Genomic DNA, 19,148 nt, shown 5'->3' with positions numbered 1-19,148 from the left:
TTTAAGTGGGCAATAGTCCAAATATGTATAGATCTGTATAGCTATAGTTATGTAAACATAGCTAATCATTTTCTCCTGTACTATGCATATCCTATTCCTACCGTTAAGAATTAAAGTATACAGGTTCTTCGTGACTCATCATAGAAATAATCATGTATACATAACCTTAATGTCATACACAATGTTTCTAAATATGACAAAAGCTATTCTTTCGAACCTAAAATGTCCCTAAAATAATAGCGAAGAGACTATATATTTCCGGAATCTGGTCATTTCTAGACCAGATTTGTCCATCCGGAAGTGATGTTTTCTTACACGAGCCAAAACAAAGACGAAAATTCCTGAAGATTTCCTTATACGAAGTAAAATAGAGACAACATTACACCTGAATGAAGGAATTGGAGAATCAAACTAATTAAATGATGCATTAAATAGAAGCTTGCTATAGGTACAGAAATTATTGTCACAAGTTTATGACTTTTTAAAGAACTCACCTTCCGTCCTATTTTTCTTCAAAATTATACACCACCAAGTAGCAATATACCCTACGAACTTGTTAATACCATCAGACAATCGAACAAGACAATACACTCATAGTAACTCATTCAGGCACATACAGGCAAAAAAAGACTCATATAAATTTTCATTCTATCCTAGGACAATCGTCCAATGGAACCTTTTACCAGTTACTGCTGTCCAATGCACCACAGTTGAAACATTCAGAGAACAGATTCCTATATCTGTTCTCAACCAATACTACACCATGTAATGTAACACCTTGTAAATAGTTTTATCTTATATGTACAGTGAAAACCAAAAACAAGTTATTATTTCTTTATTAAATTTTTGTTGTTGATGTAAATATAAAATTGTAAATTTTACCCACGCATGCACGGCACATAATCATCAATATTATGATGGAGTGCGGAAACTAAAAGAAGAAGAAGAAGGTTCACGACACAAAACGCAAAAGGACAAATATGGCCGTGTTGACATTACAAAATCTACACTGAATACAGACACGCTGGTGAAGATATAAAGCTATGACTAGGGCTAGATAAATACAAGTTATATGCATTTAATGTTTCAGTCAACAACAAAAAAACTTTTTGATTCATGTTAATTTCAGTCTGCAGTTTGCAGTCTTGTAATGGACTTTTTCATAGGCTTACATGCAAAACAGCTGATCTTTGATAAAAAAAGAAAAGAAAATGCTTCATAGAAAAAATTTTCATGTTCATATCATGTATGTACTAATGTGAAATTGAGATTTAATCGAGAAAAAAAAGTAGATCATGCCAGGAAGAATTAAAAGTTGCATAACCCTGAAGTCAAAACATTTTTTTCTACGGATCAACTGAACTTGTCCTAGTATTGTTTATATAAAATATGAATACATTTAGGTAGCAATAAAGAGTTAGTAAAAAATAATAAAATTTGCCCTTGTAGATTTTACCCTCCCCTTTTCATTGCTTTCTTGCAATATCAAGCTTACTGTTTGTGTCATATATGTGCATATGGAATTATAGTTATCCCGTACCATTGTAAACTCGTACCAACGTCAACTCGTACTACTTTACAAAAACTCGTACCATTGCAAACTCGTACCACTGCTAACTCGTACCAACTTATTTAAATGCATTTACATTGTAAATGGTGTTTTATGATGTATGTAATTTACTTTCACTCAATACCTCTCAAGTCTGTAAAATGTATATAATTTGAAAGTACAATGACCTATTTGTAGCTAATGTTCCCTGTCTATAAAAAATTGGATAGAAAATACCGTGGCAGATTTGCTTTGTTGTCTCTTATGAAAAGACTTTTTTAAACTTTTACTGATAATTATTGAATTTAATTTTTAATCATTTCAAAGTAATTTTTCATGAATAAATCCTAGCAGTTAGTCAAAATGATTTCCAAAATGAAATTCTTACTTTTTATAAATAGCAAGTTACAATGAAATGTAACCTTTTCCTGTTCCCGAATTTTCCCGCCAAAAAGCACATGGCTTTCAACAATTGTAAACAAAGCATTCAATGTGTGATCATGGATTACAGCATTAATTAATTTAATTTGGATATAGATATTCAACTTAAGGTACAGTTAAAGCAATTTTTTTTCTTTCTTCTGAATTATAACTACTTTCATGACTTTGAAAGATCAGCTTAAAAAATAAAGCTTTTTAGAAAAAAAAAATCGTATTTTTGTCTATAAAATCCAGTATAAAATTCAAGTAATTCAACATTAGTTTTATTAAGTTTACAAAAAAATATTCTTAATATTTTATATATTTTTGATGGTACGAGTTTGCAGTGGTACGACTTTCCTGTGTTACGAGTTAACTTTTTTGGTACGAGTTAACATGGTACGAGTTCCGTTGGTACGAGTTAACTTGCTTCCTGCATATGTATGTAATCAGAATCTTTCATAGATTTTATATCCAGTATATAAAATGGTAAAATATAATTTCTTTTGGGTGTATCCATGGCAACAATCTGAATTTATTTGTTCTAAAATATTGCAAAAAGGGGGGAAAAGATGTCACATATTTCCCCAAAATTTGGCTAAAAATAGAGTTTCAATCGCTTGAAGTAATACCTTTTCTGACACTGTATACATATATCATTCAGCAAATCCAATGAAAATCATATGTCTTTGGTCTCATTTTTTTTGTAAAATTACGTCAAAAACTTTGTGTAGAAAAAAAGTGTTTGTAAACATTACATTAATTTCTGGGCCGATAGCTGGTCTAGCTTTGAAAATACGGATTGTCTAACAGAAAATAGCCCATAAAACATGTAAAAAATAATCTTGATACTCTTATAAACCATCTTTGAAGGCTAAATTAGCACTCAGCTGTCTAAAATGAATTTTATTACACAATAACTTTCCTACTTGAAAAATCCACAGGGGCCATATTGATAATGCGAAACTAAACTCCTAACTGTGTATTGCTACCTTAAGTAGAGTGTAATTATTACTGCATTTATTCAAAAATATTCAAAAGTAATGTATTGATTTTGAAAAATATGTATTTCATGATTATGATGATAAAAAATTAGAAACATTTATTCATTTGTGTATCTCAAAAATGTTAATTATAGTTTATTTTGAAAATAAATGTTCTTTTTCATGATCAAGTGTTGTAAGGGGAAATAACCCAAGGAGTTTTAATTGATGCACAACAATTTTAGACTCTTTTTGTTCTATTTAGTTAGTCCTTAAAAGGACTGTTTGGCCACTTTGGGACTTTCCAGTATATTTACTGTTTAGACTTGGTCTCGCCACATTCTTTCATCTAGATAGGAATGGAGTGCTTCACTTGAAACCCCTTTCATTACCTTGAATTTCTGTTTTGTTTTGGCCCAGCAGGATTCCATAGTTTGTGTGTGTATGCCTGTTTCTGGGTGATTGGTGCAAGAGTGGTGTAAAACTCCATACTGGTGTTCAAACTTAACTGACTCCATCACATTTTGGGGAGGAATAAACGTATTTACACTTTTGGTATTTAGCTGTATCTTGCCTTGGAATAACCTTAGATTGACTCCAAATCACTTTTTGTCATCAATCAACAATCACTTTTAAGTTGTGACGTCAAATATTTTGAATTATGATGTCAAAGTTTACGGGAACCTGTGTGATTTTAAGTAATGGCGGACATACAAGTGTAAATACGTCTATTTAAAGCTATCAAACTTGTGTTGTTACAGCATACATGTGTATATCCAATAAAATTTATTGTTTTTTTTTTTCATTGTATCCTTTACTGTATTAATAACCATATGATTAATAAATCATGTACATTAGAACAAAAAAACACCAACAAGTTGTTAATAAAACACACAGGTGAAAATATCAAACCCTATTGATTTTTTTGATTTTTTTAACAATACATGTACTAGTACACTAATTATATACAAGTATAATACTAGTATTGTGGTCGCCAAGTTCAGTTGATCCTTTTTTTACTTTCTGTTTGCTGTTATTACTAGGTGGCATCACTTCCAGTGAACATGATATCCCTCCACTTTCCTGGATTGATATCCCCAAAAAAGATGCAAGATTTTTTTTTCAATCTATATGTCATGTATGTTTCAATGCAGAATAACCCTATAATCATGATAATCAGATAATCAAACAGAAAAATTGAGTCCAGAAAAAAAATCTGAAAAAAAAGGACTATTTTGTTTCCCTCCATTTTTTGACATGCACTGGAAACTGGAGTTGTAATACAAGACTGGTACCTGCATAGACATGCTACTAGTCATGCTAGTACTAGTAGATGGCAAGATATGCATACATTACACTCAAGTTTTACTAGTCCAATTAATAATGACTTCTGGCAAGTCCATTTTAACTTTTTTGACCTCAGCATTATGACGTCACATGTACAGGAAGGAGTGCCAGAATTTCTTTTTAAAATAGCCTTGCCAGACGTCATAATTATTTAGGAAGGCGTCCCAGAAAAAAATTTAAAATAGCCTTGCCAGACGTCATAATTATTTGGACTAGAGTTTTACTAGTCCAAATAATTATGACTCTTGTAAGGCGATTCATAGGAAGCCTAAGGAAGGTGTCACAGAAAACTTATTAAAATAGCCATTCAAGACATCATTTTATTTTCTGGACGAGTTTTTCTTGTTGATTTTGCTTCCCTAAGCTAAATGCTTATTAAATTAAGGTACAGAAAAGATCCCTTGTGTTTTTTTTTTGTTTTTTTTTGTGGATGTGACACAATTGCAATTCTTTTACAGCATGTACAGATATGATCATGTATCGAAAGATGAAGTATACAAAGAGAAAAATATACTTGCTTAGTTACCTTTAACATGTTTGAGTATATTTCATCTTGTTTTATGTACTAGTAAAATACTATTTGTTTATACTAAAATTTAAATGCCTTTTAGTAAAATGTATATATATATTATGTATATAAGTTATTGTAAGTCCTTGAATTGAAATTAAGTGATGAATGCCAGACTTGGGGTAAATTTAATCTTTAAGCAGCTGTAATTTATTACAATTTTTCAAGTAATCATTATTATCAATTAATCAGCCCAAAATCTGATTACATGTAATTTGATTTAATCAATTACTTTTCAAAATACCCTATTTACAATCCTGATTACTTTTTGGTTACATTCTCATTTAAAAACAATGAAAAAAATCTTAAACTGTATTTATGGTCAATAAATGAACCTTTTTGTTATTCTAAGACCCCTTTCACACTAGGACATTTTTATCGATTTAAACTAGACCAGTTCACTTTAGATCGGTAAGGGCTAATGTGAATGCATTGAATCGATCTTCAATCGGTCTAAACTAAAACACCAAAAGAGGTAGTTTAGTTTGAATCGATCTAAAGTAAACAGATCTTACTTTACATGTAGATGTGAACGCAGAGATCAATTTAAACTAGTAAAATTGAATTGAAAATAATGTATGCACATGGCTCAAGTAGGATATACGGCACTATAGTTCCGGCTTTTTTGCCGTAAATTCCTACGCGTATGTATTCATGGGTAATAAAGGTAAAACTGTTTGAATTTTTCATTCTAGTAAAATTAATGAGTGAAAGACAGGTTGACAAGTCGACAGGTTGACAACTTTGAAAATGTTATCGTTGAAATAAGTGGTTGACAGGTTGACAAGTCGCCAGGTTGACAATTTTAAAAATGTTATGGTTGAAATAAGTGGTTGACAGGTTGACAAGTCGACAGGTTGACAAGTCGACAGGTTGACAATGTTAAAAATGTTATCGTTCAAATAATTGGTTGACTGGTTGACAAGTCGACAGATTGACAATGTTAAAAATGTAAAAACAAATTAAAGTTCAATTCTTCTTGAATAATTGATAGGTCTTTCCTTCCATTTTCTTTTAATTATACTGTCATAAATAAATATATCATATATATTGATTGATTAATTTATTGATTAGTTGGTTGGTTGGTTGGTTGGATGATTGGTTTATTAATTCAACACTTGATATAGGGTCTCTTGAAACAAGCGAAAAAAAAGAAACCTTGGATTCCGTATTAAACACATGAAACGGAAACATGCATTGATTGATTGGTTGGCTGGTTAAACACGTTGGTTGGTTAGTTAAACACGTTGGTTAAACATGTTGGTTAAACACGTTGGTTGGATAGGCTCAATTAAAACAAGCGAAAAAAAAACCTTGGATCCCGTATGAAACACATGAAACGTGACATGCATTGATTGATTGGTTGGTTGGTTAAACACGTTGGTTGGTTAGTTAAACATGTTGGTTAAACACGTTGGTTAAACACGTTGGTTGGATAGGCTCAATTAAAACAAGGGAAAAAAAAAACCTTGGATCCCGTATGAAACACATGAAACGTGACATGCATTGATTGATTGGTTGGTTGGTTAGTTAAACACGTTGGTTAAACATGTTGGTTAAACACGTTGTTTAAACACGTTGGTTAAACACGTTGGTTAAACACGTTGGTTGGATAGGCTCAATTAAAACAAGCGAAAACAAACCTTGGATCCCGTATGAAACACATGAAACGTGACATGCATTGATTGATTGGTTGGTTGGTTAAACACGTTGGTTGGTTAGTTAAACACGTTGGTTAAACATGTTGGTTAAACACGTTGGTTAAACACGTTGGTTGGATAGGCTCAATGAAAACAAGCGAAAAAAAAAACCTTGGATCCCGTATGAAACACATGAAACGTGACATGCATTGATTGATTGGTTGGTTGGTTAAACACGTTGGTTGGTTAGTTAAACACGTTGGTTAAACATGTTTGTTAAACACGTTGGTTAAACACGTTGGTTAAACACGTTGGTTGGATAGGCTCAATGAAAACAAGCGGGAAAAAAACCTTGGATCCCGTATGAAACACATGAAACGTGACATGCATTGATTGATTGGTTGGTTGGTTAAACACGTTGGTTGGTTAGTTAAACACGTTGGTTAAACATATTGGTTAAACACGTTGGTTAAACACGTTGGTTAAACACGTTAAAAAGTGTCAATTAAAACAAGCGAAAAAAAAGAGACCTTGGATCCCGTATTTAACACATGAAACGGAAACTTGCTTTGATTGATTGATTGATTGATTGATTGATTGATTGATTGATTGATTGATTGATTAATTGATTGATTGATTGATTGATTGATTGATTGATTGATTGATTGATTGATTGATTGATTGGAATTCAAACACACAAAACTGTTTAAATAGTGCCAAAAAACACATAATTTGATGACCTTGACTTTTGACCTTGTGACCTTCGTCAAGGTCATTGCTCCACAAGGTCATTGCAAAAGACAGTATGGGTCAAGGACCTTTTGTTAAAGAGTTTTGCCTAAAAATGGCTATTTAAAAACCATCAATGGGAGTTATGTCCCTTACATGATGGTAAAATCAGTATAGTCATAATGTAAAAAAGTTGCCCCTTGAAGTACCAATCATTTTCAACTGCTTAATTTTTCTGTATCTATAACCGTTCAATAGTTACAGGGAAATGAAAAACTTTTGAAAATCTAAAATATGACCTTGACCTTTGACCTTGACCTATATTTTCTAGTTTTGGTCCAATGAACTCAAATCTGAAGACCCGCAGTCTTTATGACTTACGGTTCATGAGATTTTTATGCATATCGAAAATTTAAATATTCAAGGGGAAATAACTCCTATAAAAGGTCACTGGATCGCTTCGGTTAAAGTTATTTGAAGTTGTAACTTTTGGCAAGGAACATTTTAAAAAAAACCATTTGCCGCTAAGTCTTATAGTTTATGAGGAGTAGTGATAACAGTGTTTTTTGTAATTGGGGAGATAACTCCTATAAGGTAAACAGTAAACCTTGGTTATTCTAATACAAGATAGATATTATACCCCTGATACATGATACCAAAGATCATTTGGATATGTTGCGTACTTTTCTTGATTTTTGACTTTGAAAACGGACGAGGAAAAAGAATAATAATAATAATAATAATAATAATAATAATAATAATAATAATTAAACTGTCAATTGTTCTTGAACAATTGAGAGGTCTTTCCTTTTTTAATGTAAAATACATGTTCCAACAGACGTAGAATGTATTGAAAAGGTCAAAGTCAACCTTAAAAAGCTCGAAAACACACTGAAAATCCTTCAAATAAGGTCAAAAACACATAATTCGCTATATTGGACATGACCTTGACCTTTGACCTTTTGACCTTTGTCAAGGTCATTAGTCCCCAATGTCATTGCTGAAGACCCCATGGGTCTAGGACCTTTGGTTATATAGCAAAAGCTGAATTTGTCTTTTCAGAAACCTAAAACAGGCTTTATGCCCCTTAAAAAAAGGTCAAATCTCCTTGGTCAAAATGTAACAAAGTTGCGCCGTAATGACCCAATCATTTTCCACTATTTGAATCCTCTGTAAGTATTAAGGTTGCTTAGATTATACCATAACAAGGTGTTAGGTCAAAGGTCAAGGTCAACATACACATTTGACCTTGAGATATTTTTCAAAGTCACATGAATTGATGATGAATGGTGAAGATCCTAAGTGTCTACGACTTACGGTTACTGAGTTTTGGTGGCCAACCGACACCGGTTAATTTTGATAGGGGCATAACCCTACCAATGAGTCGTTGAATCTTTTCGATCCAAATGTAACGAAGAACCGGGGTCTGTTCGTGAACAAATTCCACCCTTTGGTTTTTTTCTACCTATTATGGTTATGGAGTTTGAATGATAACAAGGTTTTTGGGTTTCGGAGGGATTACTCCGAACCGACAAAATATTTCGACTCACAGGGTGAGTTCCGGATAGGTATTCATGACACCGATACAAAGTGTGAACATGAAAGCGACACGTCTTACGGTTACGGAGGCTAACTTCATCAAAGTTTGGCGGAACAAAAAGAATAATAATAATAATAATAATAATAATAATAATAATAATAATAATAATAATCAGAAGAAATACAGTAAGGTCTTTCCCTTTAGTAAAAGGAAAGACCTTAATAATAATAAACAAACGAAATACAGTAAGGTCTTTCCATTTAAGAAAGGAAAGACCTTAATTATAGTTAACAGGTTGACAGGTCGCCAGGTTAATATTTTCATTGTCAACCTGTCGACCTGTCGACCTTTTCATTGTCAACCTGTGACAATGTTAAAAATGTAAAAACAAATTATAGTTAACAGGTTGACAGGTCGACAGGTTAATATTTTCATTGTCAACCTGTCGACCTTTTCATTGTCAACCTGTCGACCTGTTAATATGTCAAAATATATATATATACATGTAAACTGATTTACTTCTAATTTAAACCAATTTACTCCTATTTTCTTCCGATGGAACTACAGTACCGTTTATCCTACTTGACCCGCACATGTATAGCGGCAAAACTATCTCATAGGTTAGTTGTTTAACCCATCATGCCCATATTTCTCTGTTAAAAGACCTTTAAAACAAACTGTAAACATGTTGTCTTGGCAATAGCATAGATTTGCGAAATCTGTGTCTTCTTTTCTTATGTTGATTTTTTTCTTTGCAGGAACCGCAGTATTTCCGGCGTCGTGTTGTAACTTCGTTGCTACAGTTGTTTTTTTCAAAATAAAAGAAAACTGCAATAACACCAGTCAATGCCAGTATCAAAATTTTAACTTGTGATTCAAGAGAAACAATAACTTTATCCATTTTTTTTCCCAAAGTGTGTGTATCAGTACACGTGTATCAACACATGAATTTGATAAATCAGTTCTATTTATAAACATTGTTTACAGTTTTACGGGCAAAAAGGTTAGATCGATTGAGTAGTGTGAACGCAGTGGTTCAGATTAGACCAATTGAGATCAATATGATTGAAGATAATGTAAACGCTAACTGGTTTTATTTAGATCGATTCAAATTAAATCGATTAAAAAAATGCTAGTGTGAACAGGGTCTTATTTAATAAATATTTAACATGTTTAAATAGTAATGGATACTTTATAAATCATGTTATTAATTGATTTGTATACTTCTTTAAAAATTAATGTGTTACAATAAATTTTTATTGCAATCCCACAAAAGTCTTCGTGAGAAGACTATATAAGTTTGATTAACTAGTGTCTCATCCCTTTTGCACATTTAAGCAAATAAAATATGTTTAAACTAAAAGTCTTCAAGTTTTGAGATTTAAATTCATGCCTTTAATGATTTTTCTCAGTTTAAAAATGTAGCACAATTTTTTTTATTAAAGCTCATTGTTTCATCTCATTAATTCAACAAAGAAACTGATTGCACAAAGATCTTAAGTATTTGCGCAAGGCCTTTAAAAATTGCTCCTTTGGGTCTTGTAAATGAGCTGTATTCTGAAGATAACAGACAAGTGGGATTTTCATTGTCCAAGAAATTACGCTTAAATGATTAGTAAAGACATCTGCAAAGGGCAGATAATTTAAAGTGATATAAGTGCAAAGAAATCATAAGAATTCAATAAAAGAAACTGTCTTGGGGACATAATCATGATAATTGTGGTCCAAATTTGTTTTTTCTTCAAATAATAACAAAAATTGAATTCTTGGGGTTCTTTGATATATGCTGAATCTAAACATATATTTAGATTTTTGATTATAGGCCCAGTTTTTAAGTTGGTCCAAATTGAGGTCCAATACATTTGTATTAATCTTTGTTTGATTTCAACAAAAATTGTATATATGGGGTTCTTTGATAATTTAGCTGATCTGTAACAATAGCATCTTCATGTCTTATATATCATGTACTGTAGTACGCCGCTAGATTAAAACTGACGTGGAAAGGTAACACATGCCTACCGAAAGCTCTTTTTTTGAGAGCCCAGGTGGTCGTGTGGTCTAGCGGGACGGCTGCAGTGCAGGCGATTTGGTGTCATAATATCACAGTAGTATGGGTTCGAATCCCGGCGAGGGAAGAACCAAAAATTTGCGAAAGCAAATTTACAGATCTAAAATTGTTGGGTTGATGTTTAGACGAGTTGTATGGGGTTCTTTGATATATGCTTAATCTAACCATGTATATGTATTTAGATTTTTGATGTTTGGGCCCAGTTATCACATTGGTCCACATTGAGGTCTAAAGGGTCCAAAATTGAACTTAATTTGATTTCATCAAAAATTGAATTCTTGAGGATCTTTGATATGCTGAAGTACATGTAACCATGTATTTTGATTTGGATATTGGACCATACTAGGTAATGTCCAATTTAAAGTTTTTAAGTTTAAGTTCTCATACCATATTCATTATGTGTCAGAAACCTGCGTTGTGTCAACTATTTAATCACAATTCAAATTTCAAATTCAGAGATGTTGTGTCCATACTTGCCCCATTGTTCAGGGTTCAAACTCTGCAGTCGTATAAAGCTGCGCCCTGCAGAGCATCTGTTTTTTTCCTCAACAAATTTTTTTTCTCTTAAGTCAATAAACTGCATACACATGCATGTATTTACTGATCAAAAGAAAGTTATTGTTTTATTCTATATCTTGGCAGAATAATTTGTTAAAACCAATTATAGGTCAAACATTTTGCTATTGTTATTAATCGAATATCATTCTCTTAGAGTGAATGCACAGTATTAAATTCAGAGTCTAATTAGTTAAGGAAACCCTATTACAATGTATTAACATGACTTAAAATATATAATACCAAATTGGTTAATATGGAATAATTTTTTTTCTAATTGCAGATTGAGGCTGATATTAGTGCTAAAGATGGCTGGTATGGAGAGCTTGCTGAGTATAAATGTTATACTACTTATACTTGTACATCTAAGCTCAAGTGCTTACATTCCAATCCCATCAACCAAGCATCCAGATATGATAGAAGTCAACATTAAATGTCCATATGAATGCACATGTGATTTTCAGTTAAGTCAGGCTGTTTGTCAGAATGGTTTTAGTCTTTCAATACTGAAAGATACAAAACACATGTATCAACTGAAGACACTTTCTATAAAGAGAGTTGAAGAAGTGTTGATGAAAATTAACTTTGATAAATTTACAGAGCTTGAGAATTTGGATCTGAGTAGCAATGTTATTTCTGAAGTGCCAAAGAATGCATTCAAAGGAAATAAGAAGCTCAAAACTTTAAAGCTTATGAATAACTATATTGATGTTTTGAATTTTGAAACCTTTTCAAGTCTTTCAGAATTAGTGACTTTGGATTTAAGTCACAATAATTTACACACTTTTGATTCAAGATTATTTGATGATTTAAAAAATCTTAAATATTTGAACCTTAGCATGAATGCAATAACTGATCTTCCACTTGGCGCTTTTAAGGAATTAAAAAATCTGAGAATTTTAGATCTGACTTCCAACGACTTGGTCCATTTAACAATGCCAATGTTAGTTGGCATGGAAACAGTCCACACACTGAATATTTCTCATAATGATTTGGCCACAATTCCTGATGCAGTTGCTCAATTTTCTGACAATGTTGTGGAATTTATTATCTCCAAAAATAATTTTGATTGTTCATGTGAACTGCAACCATTGATCCAGAGAATTAAAGCCAATCCATCAAAATACGGAAATCCAGAGGATTTGATTTGTAATGGAAAATACCAGTTACTTGAATTAGAAAATATAACTATGCCTTGTGCTCCACCTGAGGTTTATTTCATCACAAATTCAAGTAGCATACTTGCCCGTCAAAGTGTTTTACTGCAATGTAAAAGTTACGGAGTTCCTCAACCAGTCAACTATTGGAAATCACCATGGGGGATCAATTTTGCCCAGGAAAATGTGGGAAATATTCTGCAGTCCTACAATATCTCAACTGTCTCTTCTGCGTCTTATATAGGATACAGTTTAGGACTTGAATCCATTGTACAAATGAAAGATGGCGACTCACTTTATATTGATGTGATGAGAGGTTATTTTGCAGGCCAATTCACTTGCGTCACTTTGAATGGGATTGGGTCTACTAATTTTTCGATGGAAGTTGGTATTCATGATGCTATTGCTGAAACTAAAGGCATGAGTTATTTGATTGGCGCTGGCGGTGTTTTTGTAATATTGGTCACTGGAATCATCATTGGGTCAATATCTTTATGCGTACAAAAATGCAGTTGTTGCTGCGCATGCTGCAAATGTTGCAATTGTGCTGAATCTGTACCGGAGGAAAAGGATATTAAATATACCATTGAAGAAATTGATGTATTGGAAGATGGCAAACGATCAACTCTAGATTCGTGCGCATCCAATGAATTTTACTTTTGCCCAGAACCACCAGACACGCCATTTAATTCCCCTACTGAACAAACACCAAGAGAATCCCCACGTAAATGTCCAACGCCAAGTGTTGATTCAAGTGACAAGAACAAGTCGCCAAACATCAAAGACACTCTTGATGAAGTTAAAGTGAGGCTGGAGAAAAAGATGGAGAAGGTCAGAGGTCACTACAATTTACTTAAAGAAACAGGATCGGGGTATTTATCCAACATAAAAGGATCAGCTGCTATCAAAGTAGCGAGTGGTGTGGAGAGCGTTAAGTTTGGTGTACGGTCTATTAAGGAGTTCTGTGGCACTGGTGACATGGGAACACAAACTATATCAGCTCTCTCTTTTGGGACTGATAACCACATGGCAACACAGACAGAAGATGTTAAAATTGAATCCACAACTTTGTAAAATATATTTTCCTCTTTTAACAATGTGATAACACATGGTACATGTACATTTTTTTGTACCTGTTTGTTTTGCAAAGGTTTTATTTCCTATTAGAATATGTATATGAAATAGGTGAAATATGGTAACATTGTGAAAATATATTATAGCAGTAATTACATGTACATGTAGCTGAAAGAGCTTGTAGAGAGGGCTAATATCTGTTTTGCCCCTTTTTCATATTTTTAAAGTTTTAATATAATCTATTTAGAAATTTTGTCAATGAAATTATAATTTTTTTTATATAATATATGTTTAAAAAAATGAAAAAAGTAAATAAATTACAATGTACAGCCATGCTAGATGTATAAACAATTACATTGACAAGAAAGCTCTTGATTACATTTTAATTCTTTTTTAGTTTATCAGCACCAACTCAGTGATTCTCATAGATAAATAATATTAATTGTCATAAACATGATAAAGATAATGTTCAATTTTTTTAAACAAAAAAATATGTTTAAGGTGTTTTGACATTTTTATTTTCTTCAAAGTTTCTGTAACTGTTATGTGATGTCAGGTCAGGTCTCTTGTCGAACCTGTTAATTAAATAAGACACAGCGTCAAGAGTAAATTTATTTATTTTTTTACATGTTAAAGATATTTAAGTTTCAAAGCTTAAAAAGATCTGATGTGTTTTGTGTTCTCAACATTCCTAAAAAAATCATTGCTGTGTTTTTTAATCTTATTTATAAATCAAGTAGACACTTTGGTTGTATGCATATGATGGTATAAACATACCCTTACATTATTATTAACATTGTAATTTAATTGACACATGCATGACATGATTGATAAGGACATTAATATTTTCCATCTAAGGTTTTGATTTGGGTCAGAAATTTTTTGTATGGAACATGTGGAAAAAGGCAAAATATTTTGGAGATTCTTGTCCCTCCAGCACAAAAATAAAATTTTCACTATTTCAGTTTTACTGTTTTTTTCTTTTTTTGGGTAATATAGTACCACTTTTAACATGTCTTACTTGCAGAATGTGTGACTTGAGGATTTTAATCTTGCAGTGAAATTAGAAAAAAACATTCCAGGTATTTGAAAGACATATATCATTTTGTGTTTTATGATTAAATCTTGTACAACTTAGTGTAATATCCTTTTTTCTAAACACTTTCATCATTTAGCATAGGGGACATTTTATTTGATAGCTCTTATCAAGTCAACATGGACACTATCTAAAACCTGTCATTAAAAAGTTGGCTAAGAAAACTAGTATAACAGTATATACTAGGGAATGTACATATATCATGTAGTAAGGGTACATTTATAAAAAAACTGTGTTTTCTATTGATGAAAATTATGTTATACATGTATAGATACTGTTAAAGAAGGAAAACAGAATTCTATTTATAATAAGTTATGCAAATATTGTGTACTTCTAATAACATTCATTTCTGTTTTTTTTTGTATTTATTTTATTTTTCATATTTTTTTTATCATGTATATAAATATGCTTAAACCATAACCATCATTTGTAAATGATATATATCATAATTATTATGTATTAACCAGTTTTAGTGTTTGCTACATATTATAACAAAAGAATGACTCACTAAGTGTCTTCATTGCTGATATTATTTCAAAGAATGATTTAAAATAGAATAAAAAATGCATCATTTTTTGGCATATAAAGAGTGCTTAGACTTGAGTAGTTCAAAACCAATCATTAAAAGTTACAATTTACATGTTAACCAATCACAAAACAATACTACAATATTCAGAACTATTTTTCATCTCATATCTAAAATAGTGTTGTTAGATTTTTAGATAAAATATTGATTATTTGGAAATTCTGTTAGTCTTTTTACTGAACTTACATGGAAAGTGTACTCATATTTAGTCTGAGTAACTAGTTAAGATATAATGAATAGGGACTGTTTACACCCAAATTTGTCTTTGCTGCTGAATCAGTATATCAGCTGTTTATTTTTAGCTTGGTTGCACAAATATAAAATTAACATGTAAGTAACAGGGGTCCTCTTATACACAGTATCTGGAATCTGTATAAGTTTTGATACAACACTCAGCAAGGGAAACTCAAGTAACCATCAGGAAACCATCAGGAAACCTACCCCTCAAAAAGAAAACAGAAATTGAACCTTCATGGTTACAAAAAGAAAACAGAAATTGAACCTTCATTGTCTTACCATCTGTCTACGTTTCATTCAAATCAAGCCAGATAAAGTCTAGTTGACATCTGGATATATTTTGAACACACAAACAGACAGAATAGACAGACTATCAATTACTAAAAGCTCCCAAAATTACTGAAAAAAATACATGATGGGTTATCAATTAAAACCAAAACAATATTAGATAAATTAAATGATTGTCATAAAATGAAAAATGGAATTTTATTTTGTGGTCTACCATTCAATAGGAAATATGTTAAGTGTCAGCTTTTATGATTTGATTGATTAACAATGATGTTGATGATCATTCAATAAGCATCCAACATGTCCAATGAAAAAATAGCTCATTTATTTTCAGAAAGACTTGTTGATTTTTTGTTGTGTCCTCATTTCTATTATATCCCCCCCCCTTTTTTTTTTTCTCTTTTTTTTTTTAACTTAAGGCCATTTATTTAAAGTGTAAATGGTCCTAAGTTTAAAAATAGGGGAATATAATAGAAAAAGTTCCTGTTTTGAAGAGAGTATCTTGTCCTCTCTGTGTGGATTTTTTTAATGCTGTGTGATTTTGTGTTTGCAATGTACAAATGTATGAAGTATTACATTACACCAATATTTGTTTGCAAATGTTTACTTCTTCAACATGTTCAATTTAAAATAATGCCAGATTTCACTTGAAACCAGTCCAATACAAAGTGACTTTTACATCAAATACTTTCTAGATCTGATGAGATATGATTGAAATTCATCATTGCTTGAAATTTGAAAGTGTTGTGTGTCTTTTGGTCTTTATTTTTTACTAAGAGGTTGTCAGTTTTTTTTGTGACTTAATAATTTGAATGTCCCTTTTGTATCTTTTATGTTTTTGATTTCCCTTCATGTCTTGTGTATGTTCACTGGTTGTACAATGATTATATGTACTACTTAGTATGTAGTTTAGAGTATGTTGACTCTGTTCAATTCCAGTTTGCTTTGAATCTAGTTTAAACAGAATTTTGTGTTATGTAAATAGGATATATTTCATTCATATCAGTTGTTTATTAAAATAATAGTGTATTTTTGCTGTTAATATGTTTAAAATTATACTTTAATAAAAAATAGTTTCCATGCAAAATGTCTACAGTCTGTATAAAGCCACTCTTTTTTAGCTCACTGGGGTCCAAAGGGCCTCCCCCATGTGAGCTTATGCCATCACTTGGTGTCCGACATTGTCAGGTGTCTGTCTTCGTCGTAAACTATTTAAAAAAATTCCTTTGAAACAACTGGGCCAACTGTGACTGAAGGTTCCTTATAATTAGGGTATCTAGTTTATAAAGTGTATCCAAAGTTTTGATCTGTTGACAAACATGGCTGTCCTTGCTAAATAGAACATAAGGGTCAAACTCAGTTTTTGGCTTATATCTCAAAAACTAAAGCTTTTAGAGCAAATCTGATATGGAGTAAAATTGTTCAATTGATCAACATCTAGCAGCCTTGAAATTTTCAGACGAATTGAACAACCCACTGTCACTACATTTATAATTTTAAGGAAAGGGCCAAATGAGCTTTTCTCAACACGTGGTCGTTAACATTTTACATTTTGAACTTATTCTAGAGAACTGAATAGCATAAAACCAAACATGGCATGAATGTTCCTTATGAGATGCTGACCAAGTGTTGTTACTTTGTAGCCGATCCATCATCCAAGATGGCCGCCAGCGGGTGACTTAGTTTAACATATATAGGACCCTATGGGAAATGCATACAAATGACTTCTTTTGGAGAACCACTGAATGGAATGAAACCAAACATGGCATGCATGTTCCTCATGAGGTACCAACCAAGTGTTCTTACTTTGTAGCCGATCCATAATCCAAGATGGCCGCCAGCGGGGGGCTTAGTTTAACATAGGACCCTATGGAAAATGTATACAAATGACTTCTTTTAGAGAACCACTAAATGGAATGAACCCAAACATGGCATGACTATTCCTTATAAGGTGCTTACCAAGTGTTGAAACTTTGTAGCCGATCCATCATCCAAGATGGCCACCAGCAGGGGACTTAGTTTAACATAGGACCCTATGGGAAACCATACAAATGACTTCTTTTGGATAACCACTGAAGTGAATGAAACCAAACCAAACCAAAGTTCTTCAAAACGAAATTATCAATTCCTCTACATTCAGGTCAGTGCGCACCACAGATAGTCAAATCGTTAACAAGCATACCACTGCCACTGCCCAGCTTAAAGCATCTTCCGAACATTTGAAAGTCCCTACCATGTACTGGTTACCGAAATTACACAAAAAACCATTTAAATTCCGTTTCATCTCCGCTTCGAGTAAGTGTTCTACTACTAATCTATCAGTGCTTCTAACCACTTCCCTTACTACTATCAAAGAACTGGTTATTACCTTTTGTAATAAAGCTTATGAAAATAATGGTATTAATTATTTTTGGAGTGTTAAAAATTCTTTAGAGGTTTTAGATAAAATACATGCTCTCTATGGTCCTTACAATTCTGTTGACAGTTATGATTTTTCTACTCTGTACACTACACTTCCACACAATCTTATAAAGAAAAAGTTTTTGTATTTGATAAAATGGTCTTTTGAAAAATCTCATTGTAATTTTATTTGCTGTAACTCGTTTAAGGCCTTTTTCTGTAACGAAAAAGGAAAGTATGCTAGATACACTTACTGGAAATGTGAGGATATGATTGAAGCTTTAAACTTTCTGCTTGATAACATTTATGTACGTTTCGGCGATAAAGTGTATCGTCAGGTAGTAGGTATTCCTATGGGCACCAACTGTGCCCCTTTAATAGCAGATTTATTTCTATATTGCTATGAATCTCAGTTTATGACTAAACTCAGTAAAGACCCATCATTGTTACATTTGGTTGATGCATTCAAAAATACCTACCGTTATCTGGATGATATTTTTTCGTTGAATAATCCAGAGTTCTCTAAATATACTTCAGAAATTTACCCAAACGAACTTACTTTAACTAAATCTAACATAAACAGCAGCAGTTGTCCTTTTCTAGATTTAGACATTTTAATTTCAAACGGGAAACTTCACACTAAAATTTACGACAAAAGAGACGATTTTTCATTTCCTATTGTTAATTTTCCTTTTTTAGACGGCGATGTGCTTTTGGCTCCATCATACGGTGTTTATATATCGCAACTCGTTCGGTTTGCCCGTGTGTGTTCTGATGTCATAGATTTTAACGAACGTAATCAATGCATCACTGGTAAATTGTTGTGTCAGGGATTTCGATACCATAAATTACTTAAAACTTTTACTAAATTCTTTCATAGATACAAAGATTTGATTAGTAAATTTGGCTAT

General features: G+C 32.2%; 1 protein-coding gene across 1 annotated transcript; it reads left to right on the top strand.

Annotated features, from left to right (window-relative positions):
- The first annotated feature begins 290 nt into the window (after positions 1–290).
- LOC134693495 (leucine-rich repeat and immunoglobulin-like domain-containing nogo receptor-interacting protein 2) lies at positions 291–16,924 on the top strand. The gene is made up of 2 exons (XM_063554329.1): positions 291–448; positions 11,683–16,924. Exon 2 carries the CDS (start codon positions 11,708–11,710, stop codon positions 13,628–13,630), a length of 1,923 nt encoding a protein of 640 aa, XP_063410399.1. The 5' UTR covers positions 291–448; positions 11,683–11,707; the 3' UTR covers positions 13,631–16,924.
- Positions 16,925–19,148: the final 2,224 nt, after the last annotated feature.

The sequence above is a fragment of the Mytilus trossulus genome, chromosome 12, assembly GCF_036588685.1.
Source record: "Mytilus trossulus isolate FHL-02 chromosome 12, PNRI_Mtr1.1.1.hap1, whole genome shotgun sequence".
In the NCBI taxonomy this organism is placed as follows: Eukaryota; Metazoa; Mollusca; class Bivalvia; order Mytilida; family Mytilidae; genus Mytilus; species Mytilus trossulus.
The sequence above is the reverse complement of the archived record's forward strand: the minus strand, read 5'-3'. Positions and strand labels throughout refer to the sequence as shown.